General features: G+C 58.6%; 1 protein-coding gene across 33 annotated transcripts in view; it reads left to right on the top strand.

Annotated features, from left to right (window-relative positions):
- The window catches only part of ARHGEF10L (Rho guanine nucleotide exchange factor 10 like), a 155,125-nt gene that overhangs the window by 63,737 nt on the left and 74,968 nt on the right, over positions 1-16,420 (top strand). For 18 of the 33 annotated variants that reach the window (XM_081580933.1, XM_081580938.1, XM_081580919.1 and 15 more), the window contains exons 5-7: positions 5,819-5,910; positions 7,569-7,652; positions 12,631-12,800. In XM_081580933.1, the coding sequence (XP_081437059.1) occupies positions 5,819-5,910; positions 7,569-7,652; positions 12,631-12,800 (346 nt within the window). Of the gene's footprint in view, positions 1-5,818; positions 5,911-7,568; positions 7,653-12,627; positions 12,801-16,420 lie in introns of all 33 variants that reach the window. The other 15 variants (XM_081580934.1, XM_081580930.1, XM_081580915.1 and 12 more) reach the window with 2 other exon arrangements.

The raw sequence follows: 16,420 nt of genomic DNA, 5'->3' as shown, positions 1-16,420 counted from the left end.
GAGTGGCCGGGCTGCCGTATGAAGAGGTGGACGCGTGCAGGGACCCCACGACTGGAAGGGGTGGGGGGGGAGGGGGAAGGGAAGTGGTGTCCTGGGTGTGTGGGGGGACTTATCCTTGCCAGACCCTCTGCCAACAGTTTTACAGGCCTTCTTCATCTACTCCTTCTTGGAACCCTAAAAGGGAGGTATTGCTGCCCCATTTCACAGATGTGGAAACCGAGGCACAGAGACGCACCAAGTACTGGACATGCGTTATCTCCCTCAGTCCTCATGGGAAGCACAGCAGTTCCACCCCGCCGCGCGGCAGCTCCAGGATGTTAAGCCACTGTCCTAGTCCCCAGCCACGCAGCAGAGCTGCGATCTTATCCCAGGGCTGTTGGCTCTGCAACGTATGTCTCTTCCCCCTTAAGTCTGTAGCACCCCAGTTCTCAACGCTGTCTGCACATTGGAGCCAGCAGGAAGCTTTAAACATGCAGATACCTGGGCCCCTCTGGGCCGATGGGACAGAAGCGCGGGGGTGGGGCCCTGAGTCTGCATCTCAGAGGGGCTTCCGGGGGACTGCAGTGAGAGCTCTGGGAGCCTTCTGCCCAGGGGATTTCCAGGGGCCTCCCGGCTTTAAAGTGCTACACGAACTAGAAAATGGCCAGGGCTGAAATCCGGCAGCAGGCTTCATCCGGGCCTGCTGGGTTTTGCCTTCCTTCTGTGTCTCTTGGATTTCGGGCCAGTGGAAGTGGTGCTGCTGGAGGGGCGTTTCTCCAGGGGGCGATGCCGGGAGTCAGGCCACGTCGGGCGAGCCCCACCGCTGCAGGCCTCACCGCCGCCTGCTGCAGACTGGGTTTGCTCCAGGCCTTATAAGGCTCATGTCATTCTGGTCCTTTCGATTCCCAAAGGTGGAGTTCTTTCCTCTTTCCCATTTTTCATACATACCTTGTCCTGAAAAAGGCCTCAGGAGTACTGTGTGTGTGTGGCTACATGCATGTTTGTGCCCAGCCAGCCAGGATCCTCAGATTGTCCTGGTCTTGGGGGTCTTCTCCCTGACAACTCACCTTGTGTAGCCTCTGGGAAGGAACCCCGGGAATCTGCTGAGCAACTGGGCCCAGCAGCAGCGGGGCTGGAGGCACTGCCATTCTCCGTGTGGGGCTTGCTGTCCTTGAAATAGGATGGGAGGGACCTCCCTGGTGGTCCAGTGGGTAAGACTCCACGCTCCGAATGCAGGGGGCCTGGCTTCCACCCCTGGTCAGGGAGCTAGAGCCCCATGCCACAACTAAAGCTCTTGAACGCCCTGTGCTCCAACTGAGACCCGCTGCAGCCACACAGATTTTAAAAATAATAAATAAATCAACAAAATAGGCTGGGGGGGCGGGGGCATCTGTCATCACCGAGTGTCCCCCGAGCGAAGGGGCTGACGGAACGGGGCGACCAGGACAAAGCAGGTCCCTGCTGTCACAGGACACTCACTCCCCTCCTCCCCGGCTTGTCCCTGGAGAGAGAGGAGGTGGGTTCAGAAGGTGCCTTGAGCTCCGCGGTGGCCTCCTAAATCTGAACGCTGCCATGGGGGCCTGGGAGACCGCTCTTAGCCGTTCCGCCTCCTCTCTTCCGCCCAGCCCCTCCTCCTCCGCTCCTCTCTGTGGACTTGGCTGCTCTCCTTGGCCTGCAGGTGACAGCGGCCTCACCTTGAAAGCCGGTGTCATCTTAATGGCTGGCCTTTCTGCACCTGCAAGCTGAGAAGCATTAGACAGCATTAGACGTGCAGGAAGCTCAGATAAGGGCGAGATAATTGGCCTCTTACTGCTTTTTTATGGCTCTTTTATTACCCGAAACCTTTGGGGAGGCCCCAGGAGGAGTGTTTGCCCGCAGGGAGAATTAGATTTTCCTGCCAGGCAGCAGCGGAGAGGGGCTGGACCTGGGTGGGCGCAGGGTGGGTGGGGCATGGCCATGGCAGGCAGCCAGAAGGGCCAGGGTGGGAGGAGGCCCCCAGCCTCATTTCCTGCCCTGCCCACTGCTTCCCTCACCTGGGGGTCTCTTCCCTTCCCCCGCCTGGGGTCGAGGACAAGACTTTGCAGGTAAATGGCAGCTCTGGCGCTTGCTGGTCAGGTGATTTGGGGCAAGGTAATTGTCTATTCCGAAGCTCACTTTTCTCATCTGTAAGATGGTCATAATAAGACACGCACTTGTTCTCAAGCGTTCTGCAGAGCCCTGGGTGCAGAGAAGATACCCCAACGTGCAGGGCAAGGGGGGTGGTGGTCTGTAGCCAAGCATGGGAAGGCCTGTCCACCCACGGGCACCGGCCTCTTCCCTCCTTAGGGGCACCCGGTCTCTCTGCTTCCCTCGGCCGTGGGGACAGTCAGGGTGGGCGTGAGGGTGACTGTCGGACCCCCGCTTCCCAACTCAGGAAGCCAGGACAGGTGCCCTGGCAGCTGCTCAACAGATGCACGAGCCCAGACCAACATCCCTAGTCGGGCCAGTGGCTTAGACCTACGCTGTCCTGTTTGGAGGCTACTAATCACATATAGCTATTTAAATTACTTAAAATGAAATAAAATGAAAAAATAAGTTCACTGTGTTGTGGTAAAATGTGCAAAACAGGGGCTCATATTTTCAACCCAACCGTGGCTTTCAGTGTCATAAGATATTTTCAGATCCATTCTCAAGTTGTCTGACTTCAACCCCAAATACCCACATCCGTTCTCGATGTCACCTTTCACAGTTACCCAGGGCCTTCTCCCGTGTCCTCTGGTGCAGACGCGCCTCAGCCTTGGTGCTGGGCGTCACGGTTTCTCTAGGACGAAGATTTGCACTTGTGTCTCTGACTCCATGTCTATGCTGAGCGCTCTTTCACTCTCTCCTTTTGAAAACACGCGTGGGAGAGTAGTCAAGCGAGGTTCAGTGACCTTGTGACACAGTGAACCTGTGCTGTCGATGAAGGTCTGAATGCAGATTCCCTCCTTCCACGTGGTCCGGTGGGAAGAACGCAGACTCTGCAGACGGACAGCCCAGGCTGCAGGTCCCGGCTCCCTCGGATGAGCCGAGTGGCTTTGGGTAGAGTCATCAAGACTTTGAGAGGCTCAGTTTTCCCATCTTAGAGCGAGGACCACACTGCCTGCCTCACATGCATTCCTGTGAAACGAAAGATGCGAATGTAGGTAAAGCACAGCAAGCAGCACCCAGCGTGAGCTTCCAAGAGCCGCCGACCAGCATGGTTACCCTCTCAAAGCAACCTTTTTTTAAAGTTCTTACTTTGTATTCGGGTATAGACAGTTAACAATGTTGTGATAGTTTCAGGTGAATAGCGAAGGGATTCAGTCATACATATATCCCTTCTCCCCCAAACTCCCCTCCCATCCAGGCTGCCACATAACATTGGGCAGAGCTCCTTGTGCTATAGAGTAGGACATTGCTGGTTGTCCATTTTAAATACAGCCGTGTGTACAGGTCCATCCCAAACTCCCTAAGTACCCCTTCCCCTTCATCTTTCCCCCTGGCAACCATAAGTTCATTCTCTAAGTCTGTGAGTCTCTTTCTGTCAAAACAAACTTTCAGACCAAACTCTCATGTTGACATCAGCTGGAATGCTTTGGTTCCGTCTGAGCTTATCTGAGTTGCTGGACGCAGCGCTTTGAGACCGTCTCCAGGTTAAGAAGGTGGTGACTCAGGACTGTTGTTAGGGACCAGGCCTCAGGTGACTCCCTCCAGACCAGCTCTGTCCCATCTTGACCTTAATTTCCTGCTGACATTACCCCAGGACTGGAACGTGCCCCTCACCCCCAGGGCAACTCTGCTCACTTCTGGCAGGAAACCTGGGGTTGAGATGCTTCTCCAATAGTGCCGGGGCTTAGGCCTGCGCCATCCTGTTCGGGGGCCGCTAGCCACATGTGGCTACTTAAAGTTACCTAAAGCGAAGTAAAATGAACAATTGAGTTCCTTAGCCACACGAGCTCCACCAGCCGCCTTCCAGGTGCCCCGTAGCCACGAGTGGCTCGCCGGGCAGCAGAGCTGTGGTGTGTCCCCATCGTCACAGCCGTCTGTGCTCTGTCACCTGAGACGCGGTCCTGAGGGCCCAGCTTTGGGACTCGGCAAGCTGGCTTCACCGTCTGACTCTGCCACTCACGGGCCCTGTGTTCCTGGGCAGGTTCCTCTGCTGTCCCCTGCAGAGCAGGAAGGATGCCAGGATCTGCCTGAGAGTCACTGGGAAGGCGAGGCCAAGGGTGCCCACAGAAGGAGCTCCACACCTGACTCCTCCCCCCTCCCCCTCCCCCTCCCCTCCCCTCCCCTCTCCCTCCTCCCTCCCATCTCCCTCCTCCCCCTCCCTCCTCCCCTCCCCCTCCCTCCTCCCCTCTCCCTCCTTCCCCTCCCTCCTCTCTTCCCCCTCCTCCTGCCCTCTTCCTCCTCCCCTTCCCAGCTCCCCCACCTACTCCTACCTTCTGGGTGACAGATGTGGCTTTTTTTTTTTTGAGCATGGGCTTTATTTTATTATTAAAAAATATTTATTTACTTTTGGCTGTGTCGGGTCCTAACTGGCCCACAGGCTGTTTTTTGTGGCACAAAGCTTCTCTCTAGTTGGGGTGTGCCAGCTCCGTGGTTGTGGCCCATGGGCTTAGTTGCTCCTGGGCATGAGGGATCTTAGTTCCCCGACCAGGGATCGAACTTGTGTCCCCTGTACTAGTAAGTGGATTCTTAATCCACTGAGCCACCAGGGAAGTCCCTTGAGCTTGGGCTTTAAAAAAAAAACCCAAACAAACGCTTTCCACCCTGGGATAGTTTTGGATTTACAGAGACGCTGTGAAGGTAGCAGGCAGAGCTCCATATACCCCCGCACCGTTTCCCCCACGGCTGACATCCCACACGACCACGGGGTATTTGTCAAAACCAAGCAATCAGCGTCGGTACGTCAGCACTCCCCGCACTTCTGACTGTCTCTGAACCTCACCCGTTTCTCTGCCTGTGCTCCTCTCCTGTCCCGGGAGCCCGTGCAGGGCCCACGGCGTCTCTGTCCCGGGAGCCCGTGCAGGGCCCGCGGCGTCCAGTTGTCATTTACCCCGCTCTGGTCTGTGAGTCGCTGTTTTGTTTTTCACGGTCTTGAGAGAGTTGAGGCGTACTGGGCAGGTGTTTTATAGACATGTCCCCCAGCCTGGGTTTGTTGGTGTGTTTCTCATGATTCGCCTGGGGTTGTGGGCTTGGGGGTCAGAGCCCCACGGGGGTGAGCGCCCTGTCGTGTCCCATCTGGGGACACAAGACCTGGGTGGTGTCACTGGGGACGCTCCCTTGACTGCTTGGTTACCGTGGGGTCTGCTCCTCCCCGCCGCGTGCCCTTGGCCTCTCTGCTCCCAGGAAGCGCATCTCTGGTCCAGCCAACCCTCCAGTGTGTGTGGGGATGAAGCCCTGCTTTCTGTGCACAATCCTTTGAAACTTTGCAGGTCCTTGTCGTTCAGATGCAGCACCCCCTACCCCCAGTCACATCCTCTGTTTTGTATGTGGAGACTGGGGACGTGGAGATTCCCCCCGGGTCTGCCCTGGACGGGGAGAGTCAGGGTGCCCTGGCCTGGAGCACATCTGATCCTTGTCAGTTATCATGGTGGATTTACATTTGACCTTTATGCTCTTGTAAAGCAGCAGGTAGGCTTCACAGTGCCTTCTAAAGGTGAGGACGCCAAGAGGGGAAGGGGCTTGTCCATGGCCAACCCAGCTGCGGCCTCCCCAGCCCTTCTGACTCCCTGCCTTGGGGGTGAGTGGCCCTGTCACCTGGTGAGGAGCTGCCCGAGGCTTCGAGGAGCCAGCTGTCCTGCCCTCCTGGCTCACGGCCCTGTTTCTCGGCCTGCAGGAGGCCGGCTGCCGTGAGCAATGGGGACGCCGTGGACGCAGCTTTCTCCGAGGTCCAGCACTCCAGCTGGAGGCGGAAGAGTTCCCGTCGCAGTAAGTCCCCTGCCCCCTACCCTGTCCCCCAGGTCTCAGCCCCAGGAGGCTGGTGCCAGGAGGGCCCCCCTTCTCTAGGCCGAGGGAACTGCTGTGGGCTCACGCTTCCCGAGGGACTGTCCTCGCTACGTGGGCTTGGTGGCGGCTCTGAGGCAGACCAGCCACTGCCCATCCTTGAGACTTGCCCCTTTTGCCACCCTGGAGCCGTGGTCCAGGAGTAGATCACACATCCAGCTGTTCATCTGTCCCCCACACCCCCCCAGAGCTCCTACAGGTCGATCTGGGTGATGGGTGTTCACCGGTGCCCAAGTTGAGGGGGTCCCTCTGGCAGCAGTACCAGACACACGGGTGGGTGCTTACGGTGCAGAGGGCGCGTGCCAGGAGGAGGGTGGGAGCTGAGAGAGCCCACGAGGCCCGAGGCAGAGCGCGGAGGAGCAGGCGTCAGGGCCAGAGCATCCAGGCCGAGGGCGAGGGGACGCCTGGCCCCGGGGAAGCAGTGAGCCTTGCTGTGGCGGAGGGGAGGGTCTAGGGGTGAGCAGGGCCCGTGAGGCTGCATCTCCCCAGGTCCTCTCAGGGTGTGGGGGGGGGCCTTGGAGGCCCTGCTTTCCTGAAGGTGCCAGGGAGACAGCCGTGCGGCCACGTCTGCATTTCAGTCGCATCGCTGATACTCTGGGAGAAGGTAGTGGGCTGGACACTGTCCTGGGGAGGCAGGCGACGGCTGGAGCTAGGGACCTGGAGAGAGGTGGGCAGGCCTGAGGGCCACTTGGGAGGCAGAATCTGTGTTGGTGGGGAGGGGGCGGTGAGGGTCCTACAGGGCTTTGGGCGCCCTGCGACCGCAGGAGGCAACACAGGAGGGAGGAACTTCAGAGTCCATCTGGTCCTCTGTTCCTGGAAGGCCTGTGGGGTGAGGACAAGCCCCCCCGCAGGGGTGGGGGCTGGTTTTCCAAAGCCTCTCTCTGCAGGGCTGCACGTCCCTAAAGAGGGCAGAGGCTGGGCACACCATTTTAGAGGGCAAGACCTCTGTAAATATTCTGTTTCGGGAGCTACTAACATGGGCAGGGTGTATGCTCTGCCCTGCTCAGAGTCCACCCAGCAAAGTGTTAGGGGAATAGCATGCTCGTTTGCTGATTTTTTTTTAACCAGTCAGGACCCCACTGGCTGAGTTTTGGGGGACTGTCCTTAACCCCACTCTCCAAACCCCATCCCCCGCTCCCTGCCATCCCCTGTACTCAGGGTGGCTGCCTTGCCCTACGCCACCGCTGGGTAGCAGGTGACTCCTTTGGGGCAGTCCTGGGGGCCTGGGCGGCTGAAGAGGCTTCCGGGGCCCGGGCCCCGGGGCTGGGTCTGTTTCAGGCTCTCTGCAGGTGCCATCAGCCAGGTGCGCAGGCCTGCGGAAGCAGACGGGGCTTCCGCGGCCTCTGGGAGGGCTCCTTGGAGGGCTGGGCGCGGGAAGAGGCAGCTGCCCCAGTCTTCCGAGAGCAGTGGCCGGCGGGGGTTCCCCAGGGGCCAGGCTGTAGGCTGCAGGCCCGGCCGGGCCGCGGGGACGCGGGCGGGCGGAGCGAGCTGCCGGCTGGTGCAGTCCTGATGTCAGTCTGGCGGCCGCCTCCCGCCGGGCGCCACAACCTCATTCGTGCTCCCTGCCTGTCCTTCTCTCCCAGTCGAGCGGTTTACTTTCCCCGCCCTGGAAGAAGATGTGATTTACGACGACGTCCCCTGCGAGAACCTGGACGCCCAGCAGCCCGGTAAAGCCCGGACTGAGTTGGGGACGGAGGGCGGAGGCGGGGCCTGGCGAGGGTCTCCTCGTGCACTTCCTCCCCGGCCCCACCCGGCGCATGGCCCCTCCTCCCTGCTTTTAAAAACCGCTGCAGTCAAACCGGGAGCGTGGGAGACGGCTGAGGGCAGGCCGCTGGGGCTGGGGCGGGGCTAGTCCTGCATGGGGCGGGGTTGGGGGAGTGGGAGACGGCAGATGGCCGGCCTGGGGCGGGGCTAGGGCCGCAGGGGGCGGGGCTAGGGCTTCACGGGGCGGGGTTGGGGCTGCATGGGCGGGGCCACGGCTTCGTGGGGCGGGGTTGGGGCTGCATGGGCGGGGCTAGGGCTTCGTGGGGACGGGGTTAGAGCTGCATGGGGCGGGGCTAGGGCTGCATGGGGCGGGGTTGGGGCTGCGTGGGGCGGGGTTGGGGCTGCATGGGGCGGGGCTAGGGCTTCACGGGGCGGGGTTGGGGCTTCGTGGGGACGGGGTTAGAGCTGCATGGTGCGGGGCTAGGGCTGCATGGGGCGGGGTTGGGGCTGCGTGGGGCGGGGTTGGGGCTGCATGGGGCGGGGTTAGGGCGTTAAGGGGCGGGGTTAGGGCTTCATAGGGCAATGTTAAGACTTCAAGGAGGCGGGGTTAGGGCTTCCTGGGGGCAGGGTTAGGGCTCCATGGGTGCGAGATAGAGTTTCCAGGGGAATATTGGGGCTTCAAGGGGTGGGGTTTGGGCTTCTCTGGCAGGGGGTTGCTGAGCTGTGGATCTCTGACTGCGTTCGACTCTTTTGCGACCCCATGGGACTGCGTCCGACTCTTTTGCGACCCCATGGACTGTAGCCCGTCAGGCTCTTCTGTCCAGGAGATTTTCTAAGCAAGAGTACTGGAGTGGGTTGCCCTTCCTTCTCCAGGGGATTTTCCAGACCCAGGGATCGAACCCGTGGCTCCTGCCATATTTCCAGCATTGCAGGTAGATTCTTTACCACTGAGCCACTGGGTTCTGTGGATCCCCAGGCAAGTCATTCACTTCTCTGGGTTTCTATTCCTCCTGAAAATGGGTTAATAGTTCAGACATCCCAGGGCTGTTGGGAATGCTGTTGTTAAAGCTGAATGCAGCAGAGAAAGCCTGGGAAAGCCTGGGCCCTGCTCTGGAGACAGGCCCTTGGTGGGCCGGGAAGCTGGGGAGATTGTGGCCACAGAGGGTGCACAGGGCAGAGGAGGGTCAGTCCTGCTGGCTCAGGCCCGCATGCTCACCTAGCTAGAGGGAGGACTACCCAGGGAGGAGTGGTGTTTAATATCCATTCACCGTAAGAGCCGTCTTTTCTTGAACACGCCGGCGGCGCTTCATGGTTTGTCTCATGTAATTTGCTTTGAAACTTTGCCTTAGGCTGTGTGTGTGTGCGCACGCGTGCGCTCAGTCACTCTTTGAGACCTCACGGACTGCAAACCGCCAGGCTCCTCTGTCTGTGAAATTTTCCAGGCGAGGATACTGGAGGGAGTTGCTATTTCTTACTCCAGGGGATCTTCCTGACTCAGGGATCGAACCCGTATCTCTTGCATATCCTGCATTGGCAGGTGGATTCTTTACCACTGCACCACCTGGCAAGCCCCTTGACTTAGGGTATTACTTCCTTATTCTTCAGAGGAGGAAGCTATAGAGGCAGGGCTGGGATTTGAATCTGGCTCATTCTGACTCCAAGTCCAGTGCTCTGTCCCTGCACTCCAAAGGATTTGGGTGGCCTTTTATGACAGATGAAGCACAGCTGCTCCCCCTGTTCAATCAACCTGAGGGATCGGTCGGGTAGGGCCTATGGCTCCAGCTGACAGTCACATCAGAGAGGTTAAGCCACCAGCCCCATATCACACAGCCAGAATTGGGATAGACATCTGTTTGGTCGTGCTTTTTCTATGACACGATTCTGCCTGTCTTCAAGGGCTCCCCATCTCAAGCCCCTGCATTTGAGGAGCTCCTAGACTGACAGGGCAACCATAACCATGCTGGGGCAGCATATGGTGCAAGAGGAGAGCCGCACAGACAACAAGACAAGGCCCAGGGGTCCCCGCAGGCACACTCCTGACGCCCGTCCCAGGAGCCTGGAGGCTGGGCTTGTGATCCATGCATCCATTTCGCAAGCACATCCCTGGAGGAGCCCAGAACCCTTTCCTGCTTGTAGCTCTCTCGGATCTGGAAGAGTGGGAAGGGGTGGCTATATGAAGGTCCCAGAGCCGGGAGATTTGAGTGGCCTGAGGCCATTATTTGGCCCCTTTGGGCTGTTCTCCCACCTGAATTCAATCAAGCCAGTCATTACTTGGTCACAGTCTTCACTGGGCACCCCTGTGTGGGGATATGGCATGTACTGCGGTTTACTCTGAGATGGGCAGGAACAGGTGGCCTAGAGCCAGCTCCAAGCCTGCAAACCGAGGACCGGGGCCCCTGCCCAGGGACACCCGCTCTCTCGAGAGGCTGCGGCTGGCCCTCAGCAGGTGCACCCCACAATGAACGCTCTTGTTGGGAGCGTCATACCTGCCAAGGCCCAGCACTGCCCTGTGTGGCCTGTGGGCTCCATGGGCCCTCCCCGGGGAGGGTGTCCACTGCGGTGCAGACCACACAGGCCAGGGGACATACAACCCTGGGTTCTTACCTGGGCGCTGCCATTGATTCTGGCACAGGGTTCTGTGCTTTGGGCATTGGCTTCCTCATATGAAATCGGAATATCATCCTGACCTTGTAGCATTTTGGGGAGGGCCGCACCACAGAACTTCTGTTTCATCTCTCTTGCCGCATTCAATGCATCTATAAAGTCGGGCAGAACTAGCTTCCTCCTTGGGTTGTAGTGAGGATACCACGAGGGGGTTGATGTAGAGCCCTGAGCGGGTGGTGGTAAGTGCTTTGAAACAGAGGCCGTGATCTTGAGCGTTAGTGAAGCCCGAGGCACCGGCCGGGGCTGGAGACCACTGTGAGGCCCCTGAAGACTCAGGAATTTGGTGACTGTGTCTCCACTGGAGAGCCCGGGGATGGTGAGCATGGCCTCTGTGGAAGGCAGCACGGTGGGTGCATGGCGCCCCCTTCCCGCTCACTGCCGGACTTTGGGCTCCGTTTGTCTCATTTATCTGAGAGGAGGAGGTGGTAGTTTCCGGCCCCAAGGACTGCTGGGAGAACCTAGCATGTAGTTGTACCCGGCCAGGGCCAGAAGCAAAGGGAAGTGGATGCCACGAGGTTCTTGCTCCGGGGTGCCCCAAGAACCGAGCTCTGCCCCTTGGGTCATGGGTTGTGGAGCCTCTGCTGCAGTAATGGGACAGTCACCCCAGGAAAGGTCACAACCTGGTCTCCAGCCGCTCTATTCCCTGGAGACATTCGTCACTATTATCTTTTGCTGAAAAAATAACTATGCTTCCCTCCTGATCCTGGGACCAGAGTCTCCAGCTAAGCCCAGTGTGTCTGTTCTGCTCTTTGGCTGACAATCACTCCAGACCCCTCACCCCCAGCTTCCCTCTGTGGGGAGGTGGAGGCTTGGAGTCAGTGCAGAGACACTCAAGCCCACCCAGAGCCCCCACGAGTAAGGACCAGCTGCTGTTTGCTGAGTGCCTGCCGCGTACCAGGCTCTTGGCTAAGGGCTTTTCATCCATGTTTTTTATTTCCTTCACCTTTCAGCTTATTATAATCCCCATTTTGCAGAGACAGCTCTGAAAACCAAAGTTCTCAGCTCTTCAGTATGTGCGGTTTCTGAGCAGATATTTTTATTTTAAACCCATCCTAGTGCCATATTTCTTTTGAGCTGACAGCAAGCATTTTCACCTTCGTGCAGTTTTTGGAGTCTGGTCTCACTTTTATGAGGCTGCGGTTTAGTTATTCTCCAGGTAACAGCCCAGGACGTGAACCCCCATCACTGAACTGGAGGCTAGGCTGGGACCCTGGGTTCTGGGCCCAGGAAAGTCAAACCCGAGTTTACAGGGACCACAGAGGGCCCAGCCCTGATGGCGCCTGTCCCTCCGGCCAGAGGACTCCCAGGTCTCTGTCCCCGTGTCCTGTGAGTCGGTGGAAGAAGAGGGAACACTCCTGAACGCTGGGCCAGGCGCGCCCCCTACTGGACCGTCCTGGAGCCTCACGGGGAGCTCAGACCTGGGGCTAGGGACCCCAGGCATTCAATGGTCCAGATCATCTCCACTGCCCGCGCCCCCCACCAAGGGTGCTGAGGCCGGAGCTGAGGGCCTGAGTCAGGACTGGATGCCTGGTCTCCTCTTTTCCACTAAAAAATGCCAAAGAGGCCCAGAATGAGCACTCAGATCCTGGAAAGGTGATGCCAATAGGGGGAAGAAATTTATTTTTTTAACTTTCATTTTCTATTGGAGCATAGTTGATTAACAACGTTGTGTTAGTTTCAAGTGTGAAGCAAAGTGATTCAGTTATACATACATGTGTTATCTGTTCTTTTCCCATTTAGGTTATTAAAAAGTGTTGAGCAGAGTTCTCTGTGCTATAGGGCTTCCCAGGTGACTCAGCGGTAAAGAATCTGCCTGCAATACAGGAGACGCAGGTTCAATCGCTGGGTTGGGAAGATCCCCTGGAGAAGGAAAAGGCAACCCACTCCTAGTTTTCTTGCCTGGGAAATCTCATGGACAGAGGAGCCTGGCGGACCCCATAGTCCATGGGGTCTCAAAGAGTCGGACACGATGTAGGGACGGAGCACAGACGTCTCTGCTGTACAGGAGGCCCGTGTTGCTTGTCTGTTTTAAATATAGCCGGGGGTGCACGTTCCAGACTGCCAGGGTGTCTCCCCCACCAGGAGGACGTTGTTGAGCCTGTCGTGTGCCAGGCGCATTTCTCCTGCTTCTCCGCATTTTTCACGTCCTCCTCACTGTGGGGTGGGTGTCGTGTTCTCCCTGCCCCCCAGCACCCGCCTGCCCATCCAGGTTCAGAAACTGGGTCTGGTGGGCTTGGCCTCAGGACGTTGCTCACCAGCCCGTCTCTTGGCCAGCAGAGGCGCAGAGGAACCAGCCCTGCGAGGATGCGCGCCAGGACAGGGCGCCCCGGGAGCCGGAGGACCTAGGCTGGAGCTCCAGTGAGTTCGAGAGCTACAGTGAGGACTCGGGCGAGGAGGCCAAGCCAGAGGCAGAACCCACCAAGCACCGAGTGTCCTTCCAGCCCAAGGTGAAGGGAGGGGGCAGCTGCCACTCCAGCCCCGGGCCCCCGAGAGCCGGGTGGTGCGGGCCAGGGCTGAGACTCGTAGCTCAGCCTCAGTGACTCCCAGGAATGTGTGGTGAGAGAGGGAGCAGTGACCCTGGTGTCCTGAGACAGGAGACGACCCACCCGTGTTGCTGGTTGGCCACGGCGCACGCCCTCCCTAGAATGGGCGAGGTTAGTGCCCGGCGTGAGTGCCGCCCCGGCTCCGTCCGTGCCTGCGGCAGCCCCGGCACCAGATGAGGATGCTCAGAGACTCAGATACGGCTTCAGAATCCTGCTCATCATGGTGCTCGGGCAGCCTGACGGATGGCTGAGAGGTGACATGTGCGCTAGTGGTGAAGAGCCCGTCTGCCAGTGCAGGAGACACAAGAGACGTGGGTTCTACCCTGGGTGGGGAAGATCCCCTGGAGGAGGGTGTGGCAGCCCACTCAGTGTTCTTGCCTGGAGAATCCCAGGGACAGAGGAGCCTGGTGGTGTACAGTCTATGGGGTTGCACAGAGTTGGACACGACTGAAGTGACTTAGCACACATGTGGATCAGTTCAACTCTGCTTCTCAGATCAGTCCTAGACCCCACAGCCCTCTGCCCTGGGGAGGTGACCAAGCGGGCTAAGACAGAGCCACCAGAAGGCTTCTTTTCCAAAGCCCCTCCAAGTGCCATCCATGCGTTGGTAGCTTCTGGTGTTTCCTCCTGGAATGTAGTTCATTCTGCTGACTTCGCGGAAGGAGCCACGGAAGCCGAGAGGACGGCTTGCCTGGTCCCTCCTCTCCTGTGACAGCCTTGCCGTCCTGTGGATGGACTGTCTTGTCCCCCCTCCCCTGTGGATGGACTGTCTGGTCCCCCCTCTCCTGTGACAGCCTTGCCGTCCTGTTTGCTCTGTGCTGTTGTCGTCCGGTCCCCAGGTCGTGTCTGACCCTCTGTGACCCCATGGACTGGCTGCAGCCTGCCAGGCTCCTCGTTCTATAGAAGCCACCAACGGGCAGACCCTGTCCATGCTGAGATCTGGGATTTAGTGGGAGCCGCTTCTTTGAGACAGGCCTGCCCGACCAGAGGTGACTGGGTCCCTCTCAGGTTCCTTTTCGAAAAGACTCAGGTGGGCAAGTGAGCCGAGGTGTTAGTGGGTCTTGCCTACAGGAAGGGCAGAGAATAGGCAGGGGCCTCAGGCCTGGGCTAGATGATGGGGGCCGTCCAACTCCACATTTTTCTGAGTGCCTCCCGGCACTTTCTCAGTTTGGGGGTCCCCTGGGGGGGAGGGGTGCAGGCCAAAGCAGCACCCACACCTAGGAGTCTTCAGACAGACTTTGCTGAGACGAAGAGGGCGCCCCGGTCCTCGGGAAGCCAGGGCCGGAGCGGGTGTCCCCTGAGCCCCGGTCTCCTCTTGGCCGGTCCCCACGGCAGGGCCACAGAAAACGGCCTTGACCTCTTGCTAACAAAAAAGTTAAGCATCTCTGACACGTCTTAGGGTGCGGGTGGGGGCCCCGGGGGACAGGAAGACCCAACCCAGGCTCAGGGAAACCTTGTGGTTTAGGAGGAGATACCAAGTATGAAACAGTTTGTCAAAAATGAAGAAAAACAGGCCTTTCTGTGAACATGAGCCTGTGTTCCTACGGCTGCCTGCCCGACGCAGGTGGGATTGATGGGCCTGATCACAGGAGGCTTCCAAGAGAGGCGGCTGGGAGCTGGGGTGCAGGAGCCAGAAGAGAAGGGGGTCCCTGGTGGGAGGAACGGCCCAGACGAGAGCCGGGGAACAGGCCCCTTCCTGCTTCTGTCCTTGCAAGGTTGTGAAGCCACCGCACCCTCAGGGGAGCCCCTTGAGAGGAGGGTGGGCCCTATGTGCCCAGCGCGGCTCTGGGGAGTGTGGGCAGGTGGGACTCCAGGCCTGGCCCAGCCCTTCTCCTCAGCCTCTGGCTGTCCCTCCGAGTCCCCTGTGGCCCCCTCTCCGGGCAGGAGGCGGGGGACGTGGAGTTTGGCCTCTCCCGTGGGCACCCCCAGGCTTGCATGAGCATAAGGATCACGGGGGCAGGTGGTTGAACTTGCAGACGCTGGGGCCTCACTCCCAGGTCCAGGGTTGGATGGGGCCTGGCAATTTGCTTTTTAACAGCCCTGGGTCCCCAGGGGCGGCCGGGGGCCCACAGAGCACTCTGAGAAATGCTGGGAGAGCCCTCAGCTTGGCCTGGCCCCAGGTGGGTCCCGGGGGACCGCCTGTGGACCTGTGTCCCGTACACCCTCAAGCTCTTCCTCAGCAGACAGACAGTGTGGCAGCATTCTTGGAATTTCTCACCACGAGGACTTCTTCCCTGGCCTCGGGCCTGGCCCACCTGCTCCCTGAAGAGCAGGTCCCTGCGGATGGTGGAGGGGTTTTCCTCTGATACCCACCTCTGCCTGGGAGCCGCCCCCCACCCTGATCTCCTCCTGAGCTGCTGGGTCGCATCAGGTCCCATGCCTTGCACTGCGGCTGCTGCACGTCTTGGGCGCCCCCTCTGCTTGCCTGCATGCTGTGCGCTCTGGGGCCTCAGACAGCAGAGATGGGCTGTGTTGGGTCCTGTCCTTGGAGACTGACGGGCCTGGAACCCTGTGTACCCTGTGCAGCTGTGAAAGAACCAGGGGAGCCCCTCCTGTAGGGGTCTGGCCAGGCCAACCCTCCGTGGGCAGACTGTTGCCAAAGAGCATGACAGGGTCTGCAGAGGCAACCCTCAGAAGCCCCTGACCCAGACCTAAGTGGGAGCCTGGTCCGGATTCATGAGGGCCCACTGGCCCCCGCCCACGGTCAGGGGGAGGTGCCTTTTCCAGCTGTGAAATGAGCTGCCCTGAACGTTTCTCTGACTGTGGCTTCTTCATAATTAAGGTGACTGTGGTCTGGCTGGCAGAAGCCTGGGCAGCAGAGCCAGCTGGGAGGTCAGCTGCTGACCCCGATCTGGCCGCTGCAGTTGGCCTAGTCCTTCTGACCCTCGGGGTCAGAGAGGTGGAGGCCCAGGGCGTTCATGATTGTGTCACGTCAATCTTTTTTACAGATGAAATAGGACTCCAGTTTTTTGGGAGTCTGAGTAACTCTCAGGATTTTCCCTGTCCCACTACTTCTTTGCATATCAATAACGAACCTTTGCCCAGTGTGGTACAGCTTACGGAGCAGTTTCATTTATTGTTCCCGAGACCTCAGAGTGGTGGGTATCATTTGCTTTAAGAGTCTCATTAAAATAGAGTCTCATTTTGTTAGGATCAGAGAACTTAAGTGACAGAAACTCAGAGAGGTTAAATGATGTGGTGAAGGCCACATGCTTGTAAGTGGTAGAACCCCAACTCAACATCACATCGGGTTGGAAAGAAAATACTGTGTCCATCCATCCATCCATCCATCCATCTGTCCATCTGTCCATCCAACCAACTGTCCATCCGTTGAACAAATATTGGGCGTTAGTATTTGAAAGACAGTCCAATAATACCAGCTTCCATTTTTCTGAACACTAAGCTCTAGGTTCTGCCTGCTTTGTCCGTTTAACCTTCTTAATGATACTATGAGGTGGTTACTGTGGCCACTTTACCTGTGAGGAAGCTGTCACTCAGAGAGGTAGAGACTCTGCAGCTGGTAA

Source organism: Giraffa tippelskirchi, chromosome 3 (genome assembly GCF_054371585.1).
Source record: "Giraffa tippelskirchi isolate mGirTip1 chromosome 3, T2T-mGirTip1v1.2.pri, whole genome shotgun sequence".
Classification (NCBI taxonomy): domain Eukaryota; kingdom Metazoa; phylum Chordata; class Mammalia; order Artiodactyla; family Giraffidae; genus Giraffa; species Giraffa tippelskirchi.
The sequence above is the reverse complement of the archived record's forward strand: the minus strand, read 5'-3'. Positions and strand labels throughout refer to the sequence as shown.